This window comes from Nothoprocta perdicaria, unplaced genomic scaffold, assembly GCF_003342845.1.
Source record: "Nothoprocta perdicaria isolate Ctin4 unplaced genomic scaffold, notPer1 scaffold_233, whole genome shotgun sequence".
In the NCBI taxonomy this organism is placed as follows: domain Eukaryota; kingdom Metazoa; phylum Chordata; class Aves; order Tinamiformes; family Tinamidae; genus Nothoprocta; species Nothoprocta perdicaria.
Window position 1 is genome coordinate 738,768 of NW_020455459.1, and position 13,738 is coordinate 752,505.

General features: G+C 34.9%; 1 protein-coding gene across 3 annotated transcripts in view; it reads left to right on the forward strand.

Annotated features, from left to right (window-relative positions):
* Nucleotides 1–13,400, forward strand: part of KHDRBS3 (KH RNA binding domain containing, signal transduction associated 3) — a 79,542-nt gene extending 66,142 nt beyond the window's left edge. For 2 of the 3 annotated variants that reach the window (XM_026039564.1, XM_026039565.1), the window contains exons 9-10: nt 6,801–6,859; nt 9,484–10,054. In XM_026039564.1, coding sequence (XP_025895349.1) covers nt 6,801–6,859; nt 9,484–9,575 — 151 coding nt within the window. In that variant the 3' untranslated portion in view covers nt 9,576–10,054. Of the gene's footprint in view, nt 1–6,800; nt 6,860–9,483; nt 10,055–10,965; nt 11,023–13,171 lie in introns of those variants that run through there. The other variant, XR_003249411.1, reaches the window with a different exon arrangement.
* The last annotated feature ends 338 nt before the right edge of the window (nt 13,401–13,738 follow it).

Consider the following 13,738-nt stretch of genomic DNA (forward strand, 5'->3'; position numbering starts at 1 on the left):
GTTCAGTTTTCCCTATTTGCTTGTTAATGCTCTTGTCGTCTCTTGAAGGTTGGCTTAAGCATCAGTTTTTTTCTCAGTCACTTTCCTGTGCATGTAAAAAATAAGCATTGTTGTTTTATATTGCACCCAAATGAAAGACAAGGAATTAACTGCAAGTTGCTCAAAGTCTGAGCTATTAAATCAAGCTAATCTTAATTTTTTGGGGGAACTGACCTCTCTTATAGTTATACCTATGTTACTCGTAGTAATATATAGCTTGCTGTTCATAAGATGATGTTTTTTAACAAAGTGCTCAGCATATCAATAAGAACCTAGTTCATAGAGGTATTGCAAGTGGTCTATTAAAGTAAATTCCTAAAATTTTGCTAGTAATGCTCAGTGTGTAAAATTTGTATTAAGTTTGTCAGTAATCATGTATTTATAAAATAGTGTCTGCTGCTGTCACTTTGCAAGGTGTAGTTCTCTGGATTTTAATGCTAGTAACTGTTTATATTTCATGTTCTGATTTGTSCATAAATGAATCTGTTCACCTTGTGATAGTGAAAATGTCTAGAACTTTGCAATTTAATTGTTTCTCGTTGTCAASTGGTACGTAGCTTATTGGAGTGTTTAACCCTGTGCAAATCAAACCTCTGAGCATTCACAGGATAGTGCATCTTTTAACTGAAAGTTATGTATTTTGGGGAATGGATTAGTTTGAAAATACCCACTGCCTGTGTAAATTTGTATTTCCATTTTATTGGAAAAAAGTTTTCTGAAGTCCTTCAGATGTAGTGCTTTTTAAGTTTATTTTTTTCTTTTTTTGTCACCTATTGTGACAAGATAGAGTATTCAAAATTGCCCTTTTAGCACAGATGTTTTTAATTGTGACTTTACATACCTATTTGAATTGAAATAAAATTTATTTACAGAAGTCATTGATCTGCAAAATTGTTGAACAGGAATACGCTTGAGGCAATTTGAGTGTAATGAATGAAAACCACTATAACATCTCCAGAAGAATTCTCTGACATGTATCTAAAATTATTTTTAAATGAGTCTTGTACATGTTTTCAAAACATTTAAGGATTGGTGTAGTTAATGTCAATCTCCTAATATATGGACAATGCAGGAAAAGGATTTTATTCTACTTAACTTTTTTCACATGAATTACTCTTACTTTATACAGTTACACAGCCTCTTAAACCTGTGTGTTTGAATTACCCTAATTAGAGAATGAATTTTGGTAGGATTTGGGAATTTTTCCTTGGTTCACTACACAGCTGAAGTCATAAGAAAAGGTTAGGTCAAGAGGAGGATATTTGTTCTAAGAAGCCTTTAATAAGGGGAGAAGCTCATTAAAAAGTGATTACAAATACAATATTGTAGATTAATAGTGACTTTGTAAATTAGTCATAGCTTTAAAATATCTTAATTATGAGGAGTTCCAATTTAATTACAATATGTTTTCACAAAGGTAACTTGAGCCTTTATAATGGAGATAAGAGAAATCAAGTTTTGCTACTTTAGTAAGTAGCAAAAAGAACTTGGCAAGACATATTTTGGAGGAAGTRACTGGTAGTTAGGATTTAGGATTTTCTAGTAATGATCACTGGTCTTTGGATACAGCATGCAGATAACCAAGCTTCCAAAGTTAGAAGTTACATTTATTATGAACTTAAACATTTTGCAAATGTCATACATAATGAGTAATTTTCTACAAATTTCATTTAAAGAAATGCATATAGGGAAGAAAGCTGCGTAGTCTCTACGGTTGGAGGAAATACAGCATCACAAATTCAAACTGAAAAAGGTGCAGAGGGCAGGTTTCTTCCTCTGCTCTTGGGCTTGCACGCAGGGATGGAAAGGAAACTTCACTGGAAGATCTCACTTAGCAAATGCCTCAGTTGTATGGCACAGGTGCAAGAGAAATCAGGTTTCCTCAGCTCAGGTGGCCAGAATCCTTTTTCTGTTGATGAAAATTTGACACTTTTGCTGCTTGATAGTCAATACACTGCAGCTGCTCACTAGCAGTAATGGAAAATTGCAATTTTATCTTTCATAGACTATCCTGTGCTATTTTATTTGCTTACTGGGGAAGAAATGATATGCTGCTTTCCACTGTGGGCAGGAAATTGTGCGTTTAATTGGGCAACACTGGAGAAGGGTAATTTGGTTGCAGAAAAGCTTTTCAAATTTATCTTTGTTTATCCACCTTGAGTTTTATTTTTTAAGAAAAAAAAATATCTGGGATTTGGGAGTTGTGGCTTTATGTGCAGTTTTGGCACCATTCAGATACCAGAGAATGGAAAACACTCAGTATTCATCAGAAATTATAGTTTATTGTGGAATAATCATGAGTGTTCTCATACAATAATAATAATTGGATATTTCAGATGATAAAACTGCTAATGTTAGGACAAAATCTGGTCTTCTGCTAGAAGCATATAGATGGACATAGTTCTGTACCTGGTAGTGACAGGACATGGATATCTGTGAAGGTATTTCACTTTTCTTCTACAAAAGTGAAACTTAAAACAWTTTCTGCCATAAAGTAGTTTCTAAATAATGATAGCTAAGGGAATCCTTGTGAAGGAAATCTGGTGATCTTTTAAGACTACATGAACTAGCAATTGGTTATTATTCATAGGAAGTTGTAATAGGCTGTAATTTAAAGAAAATCACATATTTTTCTATTTTAGAAAGCTTTCTCAATTGGTCTCTTAGTTCAYTGTCTCCACTTTCTTGAGGAATAAACTAGACACAGGGATATAAGGGTTGCTTTTCCCAAGGTATATATCCCAGCTGTGACAAGAATTGGCAAAGCTGGGTATTACATATTTTTTTTTTTCCTGAAAGATGCAAGAAAGCATGGTTTTCTTCTTGATATCCTGATTTTATGCTACCATGCTAAAAGCTGAGTTAAATCTGTGTTTTTTAACAACTCTCCAAAGCATTAAGATCAGATATTCAACTGAATGTTCCAAAAGATTTTGGAGATAAGAGAAGCTTTGCTATAGTGAGTAGTTGTCTTAACAATAGCATTTGGGACATGTTTCTTCCTTCTTACTGTTGACAGATGTGTTTTTTGAAATCAAAACCAGTTGAACCTGAAAAGACGACAGGAAGTTAGCAGAGGTGTTGTTCTTATGGAAAGATTCTGTTTAGTTGTGGTTATTGTAAAAATTGTTAAAATTTCCCTTGCTAGAAACTTCCTTGTTTCTTCTTGCTCTTTGCTGCTGTTCTGTGTCATATCTTTGTAGAAGATGAGAATAGCTACACAAGAATCATCTTTAAAGGTACCTTTCTGTGTTTGATAGCTTTCTTTGGTCTCTTTGAAAACTTACCTTGACTTCTAGGTAAAAGGATCAACCCCCAAGCTACTTCTAATATCAGTGTGCACAAGAAAAATATATTTTTGCCTAATTCAAGAACCTGAAGTGGTTGCAAAGAAGCTGTTTGTGATCACTGAGGAAGAGAAGAGTACTGGTTCAGTTTGTGCTTACAAATCCAGTAACCGGGCTTGTTGATGGTCTAGGTGTTTGCGCTGAACTACAAGCTTGCAGAGGAGAGCTTTTAGTTTTCCCCTTAGCCATCAGGCTCCCTGTCATACTGTTGCCATTTCAAGTGTAGAAATGACATAAAAACATCTGAGAAGATTCCTGATGAAGAGGGCTGTTGCAATCACATTCATTAGTCACAATATATTCTGTCTGTCTTCATGTAATTAATGCAAATACTACAGAAGATCAACAATGTGTGGCTGACATGCTGATTCTAGGGTTGTCCCCAAAAATAACTTTGTGAATTATTCTGACACATACATGAACGTTAGGTTCCTGAAACTCAAATGTTTTGTTGATCTGTCACCAACATCCCAATATCTCTAGTCAGAAAAAAACTAATAGCATATTAAAGGAAGATTCTTGTTAAGACTTAAAAGAAATGCTTGATTTACTCAAAAATCRTCAGTTCAATAGAAAAATCTGAGAAAGCTGGGTGGTATTCTAGGAGAGCTTAGCTGGAGTTAGCTAAATTAAAGTGTTTGTCATGTAAGGCRTAACGGTCCTAGAAAATTGGCAGGTAGACGGTCAGTCTTCTGTTTTATGGGAGGAAACAGCTCATCAAAGGCTTAACTTTCTCAGCAATGCAGTGCTGGAATCTGAGCTTGCTCAACTGGATCTCAAGCTGCTGCTTGGAGAGAGCAGACTCTTTCCCCATGGGTGTATTAAAACTACTTAGGCCTCACTTCACACTTTCTTTGAGCATTACAGGATTAATATCCAGCGCTCAGCAATTAGAAGCAACATATTTTATTGTTTGCTAATCTGTTTGTACTACTAAGTGGTTTGGGAGGTTCCTAGTTCTTAGGTTGACATGGGAGAATGGAAGAATGTTTTTCCTTTTTGGTCTGACAGGAAAGAAGATTGAGCAAAGACATTGTGCTGGCATGGGAATAAAAAGCATTAAATTTGAGTAGATACAAACAAGATGTTGTGTACAGAAGATGTGTTTCACAGTAGATATTCCAGTATTGGTTAGACTTTTATTCCTTGATGGTTAGGAAAACACTTGAAACTCACCTGAATATTAAAAAAAAAAAAAAAAAAGCAATGATTCAGGCACATTTTTCAGATATTTCTTCCATCTACTGCTAGGCTAGGTCCTTCTAGTCATTTTGTTTTATTGATCTGAATTTACAATTTGTAGTTTTGGGACAGATGATTAATTCTAAAGGTTCTGTCCACTAATAAAGATGGATCATGGTATGCTTTCAGTGTAAGCAAAGTGAGTTTTTTTCCATTTCCAGTTTTTGCTTTGCAGTTTACATTCCATAAAACCATCCCTTTTTTTTTGTTTAATAGATATTTCAGATCTATGAAATGAAATCCTGCTGAAGTAATTGACAGAGACATGGATTGACAGATACAGCAATAGGTCTCAGCTGCTATGTATTTAAGTAGATGACATTCTTAAAATAAATAATCAAATACCATGTAGAATGATAGTGTCAATTTTAAGTTTTAACTGTCTTGAATAAAGACTGTTTATCCCTGAGCTGCTTCAGCACAAAATTATATTTCYTATTCTTCAAATTTTGTCCTTGTTACTAGTCTGCATTGCATGGGCTGACAAACCGTATATAGTGTCTAGGTGGTTTTATTTTCAATTTAAAGTGCTGGCTCATATGCTAGGAATAACTAATACAGTTTTGGGTGTGCATGTGCAGACACTGGGATGTTCATTCTTCTAGTCTGGATTATTTTATGTACTTTAAAACTTCTGTTGGTTGAAAACCAAGTGATCTGTCTTGTAATTTTGTTCATCCTAATTATCATTTAGGCATTACTTGTGTTGTACAAAAGCTCTGTCTGCTCAGTTTAAGAATATAAATTACCTTTTCTTTCTGGTTTTTAGCTTGTATTAATAATCAATCTTAGGTTAGGAACATTTTGTCAATGTTGGTAATTGCTTTTTAGTGATCATATGTTAAAATGTTCTCCTCCTTGGTCTAAAGTTAAAGATTTGGTGCCATCAGTTTGTGGATTATTTCCTTTCCAAATATAAGCCCTGATCAGGACATGGGATATTGAACATTAATTTATCTTTATGTACTATTTGATAAAAGCAACAAATTTAGAGACTTTCTTGTGATGTCCTTCAAACATATTTAATAGACTAGGTACATCAAAGTCTATTAAATATGTTTGAAGGACATCACAAGAAAGTCTCTAAATAGCTATAGTTAAAAGAAACATGAAAACATGATGGAAAAGTAACATGGAATAAGGCCTGTCTTGGCATTTCTATTCAGTGGCTTTAATATAAATAAAAATGTCATTATGAAATCAGTGAGAGTTTACAAAATTGATTTCCACTTAAAAGCAATTTCAAGATTTTTTTCATAGTCCATTTCTTAGGATCATTTCCTTCTAAGATTCATGATGAATTTCAAAGGCTGTTTAGCCCATGGGCTATAATATTAGTACAGATTCTTGAATTCTAGCTGCTGCAGAAACTTGTTAAACTCTGAAGTTCGTGTCGTCATTTCTCTCACTGTTAAAATGCTAGTCTTTGRTTATATGCATATTCATTTTGTTTTGAAGAGTAGACCTCAGATCAGTATGTTGCTTCTCCCTCGTGTTTTTTCTTTTTACCAGGAATTTTTGAATTTACTGCTCTGGTTAAAAGTGAATCTGTTTTTAATAGACTTGTCCAAATGAAGAAAGATGSAAAGGCAAAATACTAGACAGTGTTAGGTAGTAAGTAGAGAAGTGTGCTGAGCAAAGAAATTGCTATTCGATATCTACTCTTACCACTGTTTCTTCACTGGCACTTTTAGGCTATCTTTAAGTAGTTCATATTTAACAGTTCATATCTCTTCGGGGAAGAGTCAAATCAACAGTGTTTGTGATTTAATAACACTTCTTGGTAATGTACAGAGATTTGTCTTCATAGCTTGGAGGCACTTAAACCAGAAGATTTTGGTTTTGTGGAGGTGTATGAAGCTTTTGAATTCATGTTAATTTCCCAACATTTCACCAGTATAAAAAAAGCACAGCATCATTTAGCACTATGGACAAGGGGCTCAATGTAAATAATTCTAGAGTCTGCTTTTCCTCTTGCTAATGGATAAATAGGACTTAAGCTGTCATTGTGTCACTTGAGTGCTAGACTTCCCTAGTAGAGCACATGTCCACATCTTTCAGGTTTTCTCCTTTTCAAAGGTAGAATGAGATGGTAAGCATTATTCTTTAAATTGCAACTGTTATACCTTCTTCCCTTTTCTCTTCCTACTCCCTCCTCCTCCTCTCGTACAGTGGAGCAGATTACTACGACTATGGGCATGGACTGAGTGAAGATACATACGACTCCTACGGTGAGTAGCCCTCTGAGCTGTATGGATAAAAGTAGGAAGGACTTCTGAAGAAATAATACAACCAGAAAAGTCTCCATAGGAGAAAGTTTGCAGGATAACTGCTGCTTAGCAGTCCTCACACATTGTTCCACCTGTGGTTATTGTGACAAATGGAGCAAGAGGTTTTTGTGCTCTGTTAGCTACTCTAATTGTGAAAGTGGGGCAGTCCTGGGGTTTTAAGTACCCTTGTRTACTCTTTTCATACAACATTCAGTGTTATTTAAGAGAATATCAGGGATGCATGGCCTGGAGTTGTTCACCCATGAAAGGCAGTGCTTCTAGCAGGRCACAGCTGGTGGTATAAGCTAAGGACATGCTGAAGTTCTCCGCTGCATCAGGGCCTACCTGAGTACATTTTAGGCTTGTAGGCTCTTTTGATATTAGTTCACTTTCAAATTGCACTCATGAAATCAAGCAGGGAGCCATTATGTAAAGGTTATGAAAGTACTTTAGGTCCCTAATAGACATGAGGGCAGTAGGCAACTCATACAGAGAAGAAGCAATGCATAATGAAGCAAAAGACATATGCCAGTGGGATAAATTGGGTTTTTTTTTTTTTTTGAACCAGAAGTGCAGTGGTGACAAGTTTAATTAAAGAAATGTGTTATGGATTAGAAGCATGAAGCATGTTAAAAGGCACCTTTGCTTAAGGGATAAATGTTAAGTCTCTGGCTAGAGATCAGAGAAACAGAATTGTTGATCGCTCAAGCCTCCAATGCAGGAGGATTGCTAGTAAGTAATGAGAGTTGTGATTCTGAGTAACGGATATCACAGAGACTTATTTTTGTACCCACATGAAAGTATTCTATGGCACGTTTCTTAAACTTCCTTTTGCAGTGTTTCCTGTGGAAAACAAAAGTTATCTCAACTGAGATTCTTTGTTGTGATAAATGCATTTAATGCAGAGACTTTGCTTAATGTCATTTGCTTAAACTAATACAGTTTGCTAAAGGGAAAGGATCAGCTCATCCAAAGAGGCGGTCACTTGAAGTTCCTCTGTCTGCCTGCRCTTTCAGTTGGACTTAGTAATTAAATGCCTTAAATCACTTGGTACTTCAGCATTAAAATAAACTGTTAGCCAGTGTAAATATAACTTTTAAGAGTATTTCATTAATGGAAAATGGATAAAGGAAAAACACTGAAATTATTAGAATTTTTTTATTTAAAAAGCAGGCATTCAGAACACTGACTCCTCATATAGAGAAGATAGTGAGTACCTGGGAGAAAGTTTGATTACAACCAATGAAAATGCTTTGTTTCTTAATGCAAATAGATCCTTAAATGCAGAATTGGATACAAGTCATCACCTGTACAGTATGTAAGGAACACGAGATGTTTCAGGCTAAGATTCATAACCTTGCATATTGGGTAGATAGCTGTCTACATAGCTGTCCTGTAAAGTWTCTGAACTTCTCTGAGAAGCTGAAGTCCAGAGCATATAGGAGCCCCTAATGGCACTAAAACAAAAATAAATCAAATAATGTGACTCTTTAATCTGCTGATGTGACAAGTCACCTGAGAAGAAGCAAATAGTCTGCTACTCTTAGACTGCTTTTGTTTAGGCAAGACTTCTGCGTTAGGTGTTAGGCCAGGATATTTTTTTTTTCTGTCTTCATTTGAATCTTGTTTTCCATTTGACAAAATGCAAGAGGTTGATTCTCATCTGCATGTTCCCCTGTAGTCAAATTGTGGGGAGTTGACCTCTTCCAGACTGTCGGTGGAATTGAATTTGTGCAGTTTACCTCCTGGGCAAATGTTCTGTCTGCCTAATGGGATATTTGATCTACAGTCCATATATAACACCAAAGTCTTAATTGAGGTAGCTTAGATGAGAATGTTTTTATAAAGAAACAGAAATTGAACCCTGTGGAACTTTTTCGGCTGTACAATTCCTGTCACCTGATTTGAGGTGTCTCAGGGAGTTACTTAGCCCATTTGGAGAAGTTCAGGCTGTTCTTTAACTTTGTATTCAAGAGAAAACATTTTCTGTTGAATTTTTAACATGTTGACCATATCAAGTTGTCGGGCTGCTCCCTTCCACTTCTTTTTTTGGATTGCACAGGATTCACTTAGACACTTGAGCAATTCCCAAAAGGCAGAACTGGAAGACCATAACACTTCCCAAGTTTGGAGACTTTTTTTTTTTTTTTTTCTCCTTACCAGGACTAAATGGTACTCTGATTTTGACTAAATAAATGTAAATCCCAAATCTTTTTTTTCCGTCATTATACTATATTTATTCAGACTTATGTCTGAGGTTTGTTCATTCACTAGTATTCAGTTCAGATCCTCTGTTCATTTCCTCATAGCCTAATGGTCAGTCTGCTGCTATAGTTAGCATTTGTCTGCTGCAAGCAGACCCAACCCAATGCCAGGGACCAAATAGGGTGTCAGTGCTGTCACTGTTGTGCCACTGAGCATTGTGGATAGTTCATGCAGACCTGCATTAAACCCATATTTCCTGGTTCAGAATCAGGACTTCTCTTTCTCTGAGTAAATATATTAATTCACAATTTAAATAACCAAAAACATGAGCATCTCCAAGAACACAGAAAGAAATCTAAGTCTGTTTTTGCTACTTGCAGGGCAAGAAGAATGGACCAACTCAAGACACAAGGCACCTTCAGCAAGGACAACAAAAGGAGTCTACAGAGACCAGCCATATGCCAGATACTGATTGTACTGTCTGATGTTGTGAAATATCCAATCTCCACCAGTCCTGTATACTGTTCAAAGTAATTTTTTCTATGAACAATCCCTTTTTATTAAATCAAAGTGCTTAAAAATCTGAATGGATGGACTGAACTTAAAATATGTTGTTGAAAGGACAACTTGGACAGAAAGATATGTAAAACAAGGAATTTTGTTATTTCCAAACTGTATTTGAAAAATAGGCAATCAAAAAATAACCTTTGATTAACTAGTGTTAAAAACTAGGTTTACTAAATATGTTAGTCCATTCTTTTAACATAAGCGTAACCTTTTATTTTAAAGGTTTTCAACAGTTTAGTTTTTAGTTTTTATTTTCAGCCATTTGCTAGTTTTTCTCTTTGCAAATATGCGTAAAAAGGGAAGCAAAGTACAAATGCAAATAATGTGGTATTTTGTAACTCGAGTCTTGAAATGTTCTGTAGTGTTRAGCAAAGTTTTACCCTTGCTTGATACTAAATAAACTTTTGAAAGAAAAACAGTGTGTGTGAGATTAATTTTATGCTTTATTTTTATAATAAAACTTCATAAATAGTAGTAAACAGGGAGAAATCCATTTAACAGGGATCAGCATAAAAGGCTCATATTAAAACATTGCGCACCTTAAAAAAAGGTATAAACCTAAATGTACACTTATATACTCACAGTAGATTTAAATGATGTTTAAAGTATCCAAATGGTATGAATCTGAGTGCCACATTAAATCAAAATATTTTTGTTAAAAATAGCTAATGAATTTTCTGAAAAAGATGTGACTAGTTTTCATCTTGTTGAGCATTTTTTCAATAGTGCAACTTTGGAATTTTTATGAGAATTTTGGTACGTTAATGACCACCTCGCTCCGTGCTGGAAGCAATAAACACAAAGCTTTTAAAGACTTTCTGACTTGACTAATTGAGGTCGCTTTCGTCAGAGGCAGAGGATGTGTAACCCTTAAAACGGTCTTCATTTGCAAAGGTAAATAAATCAAATAAGATTTTAATATCACTTAATTTATATAACCAATAAAAACAGGGAGACTACAATTTAGTTTCATTTTAGCATTTAGGGAAGGCTTCAAGATCACTTAAATTCTCCTTTTAAAACATTCAGTTTGTGCTAGTAATCTAAAAAGCCTTAGCTTAGTTAGTTTAATTTGGACAAACTATTCCCTATTAAACAAATGTAAAACCTCATAACCAAGAGTTTGTAGTATATTCTTTTTCCATAAATTTTAGTAACTTAAATGTAACTTACAAATATTATCTAAYGCTTTTTATTAATCATTAAGTTTCTTTTAACTATAGTTAATTTGCTTTATTTACAGTTTTTATTTGAAAATATTTCATATTTAGTAAATTTGTTTTTCCTCTTGTCAGGAAATGCAACTCCTTGGAGAACCAGGAGAACAAAAACCTTAACCTTCTGATGTTTAGGTAGGTATCTTTAATCATCTGGGAAATTGAAATAAAGGGTCTTTCAAGCAAGTCCTTCAATATTTTTGCACATAGGTCATTAACTACATAATTCTTAGAGATGTTTAGTCCAACACCAATCAAAATTATTGACTGTGATTTTACAGGAAAACAATCACAACTTTAAAAAGCAATATGRTATTAAGCTACCCTAATGTGTGGGCACTGCTGTTTTATGGTGCTTTACTGTTTAAGTGCACCTGTGATTGGAAATTAAAAGCTACACTTAGCTTTGATTATATKTCATGTGACTAGGTAGTTTCATCGAAGATGAGAAAATGAATGTGACTTTTATGCTAGTGGTGTTCAAATGGGAACTTAGCTCTAATCCAGTCTGCAAACATGTCTTTAAGCTTGTTGTACAAAGCTGAAGAAATCATTTTGTAGAACATAAAATTATGTCAAGCATTTCTGCACAAGGAGTAGACTGGGCTTAGTACAACTGAAGGGGAGGGCAAGTCCACTGAGAGACATAAGCTGCAGAATAGCTTGCCTTACTGTTTCTCATGAATTTAATGCATAAAGTATAAAATAATTTTCTCTGTGCTTGTGCTCAGAGTAAATATTTTTCTACTTGGAGTGRTAATTCTTCCTACTAATTTCAGGAATTCAGGGCCTTTTAATTTGTGCTTTAGAGCTCTGTTTTGAAAAGTTGCRCGTACTGCACTGATTATGGATACCACAGGTGGCTGCTGTCACAGGCAGACAGAAAACTATTTGCACATACAAAATGGCTTTAGAACAATTTTGAGGCTATTAATAAAGATTTAAAGAAAGAGACCTTGTAAAGGTTAGTAGTGGTGGTCACATGAGGTTACTGCCCCCTGGGACTCCGGACTTTCAGTAAGATTGTACGGCCAGCTAGAGCTGCTGCAGCAGAATGGTTATATAGATCATGCTAAAATACATATTAGTCAGATCTTTCTGTTGACATCTTTGAAGTTACATAATATCAGGGAGTGTTACATAAGCCACGGAGTCTTCATTGGTAAACACAGAATTTTACATAAACTATGTATGAGGAAGCATGATGGCTTAAATCTAAAATACTGAATAGCGGGGATGAGTAATAGTGGAATGACTGAATTAGAAGTGACTTCAGCCTGCCAGAGTGTTTATCCAGCTCGTGTTTCTTAATGGCAACTTTCCTTAGTCCCTGCTATAGGGAGAATGAATTGAATAGTGTCATTTTTCTACCATCTCACTGCTGCTCTGTCCCAAAAAGCCTGTGAATGTTGCACGTAGTGTGTCCCAAGTGGTGCCCTTTTAGTAAACGTGGCACACCTTGACCAAAAGGTTAGCAGAGTCCAATGATTTTTAATTTTTTAATGCATTTAAGAATCTGTGATACATATAAGAAAAAACTGTCTACATATTTACCATAATATCGTGGTATGAATTGTAAAACCATTACCTCCCATCATCAAATCCTCCAAACTTGTCCATCTTATTTCTGCTAAGAAAAATGTTTTCATGCCTCTAAAAAAAAAGTTTATGTAAGTGCTCATGTCTTATACATGTGTATGAAATGAATTACATCAGTCCTAACAGCTGCTTTTAGATATTCTTAGAAACTGTGAATGTACAATGCAAGACTTCTCTTGACAGTTCCTGAAATAACATGTGTTAGCCTTGTGTTCTGTTGTTGCATTTATGCTTGGGGATTTTTTTGTTTTCTTCTTTAGATTAATCTATGAAATGAAATTTGCTAGGTTTTGTAGAAGAAGAAAAATAAAAAGATGCCTATTTTTTTTTTCAACATAGAAATGAGGCTGTCCTTTATTGTGACAGACTTGACCTAGGAACACTCATCCATTCTAGTAGAATATCATATTTTTAACAATGGTCAACTATTRTGTGTCAAATAGTCAAACAAATGTAATCATTATAATTAATCAAATCATTAATTTGTCTTTATTAAACAGAAGCTTTTGGTCATGTTTGCACTGAATTAGTGTTAGCACAATTTCTGCAATGGTTTCCATAAATCTACATACATTTATTACCTTAATTGCCTGATCCCACTGCTTGCAGTCTGGCAGGCTCCAGAGAATCAGTAATCATTAAWCTCCACATGTATACAAATAAGTTCCATTCTGCTCTTTTCCAGGGACTTCTGCCACGTTAATTACGGACTGCTTAGAGCATTGTGCTTGTCAGCGTACCTAGGCAACGAGGCTGGCTTCGGAATATGAAAACCCTGTTCTCTATCTCTTGTACTAAAGCCTTAAAGCGTGTAACATTATACACTTTTTTAAAAACTGTATATTAACTCCTAGCTGGTTGGTGACTGAGCAGTGTTTTGTTTGGAGCTCAATAAAGATTTTTTTCATTGTCAATTCCTGTACAAAGCAATAACGCAGCCTCATGTTTCTTCGGCGGCTTTTTAGCCTTATGCAGCAAGTGTGAGAGAGAGAGAGTGTGAATTCCCATGTTTGAAGTTCAGAAGTGCTTTTGGGTAAGTTAAAATCATGGATAAGTTAAAAATTAAGATTAGTGCTTTATGCTGAAGCTTTTCTTAACAGTTGAATGTAAACAAGCCTTTTGGTTAGACTTGTAAACAAGTCTTTCGGTTAGAAATAATACTCCCAACTTCCATTTCCTTCAGCAACTTTTTACATAGTGTGAACATATTTTAATCCCTATTGAGGATATTATACTGCTTATTCTCTTGGTC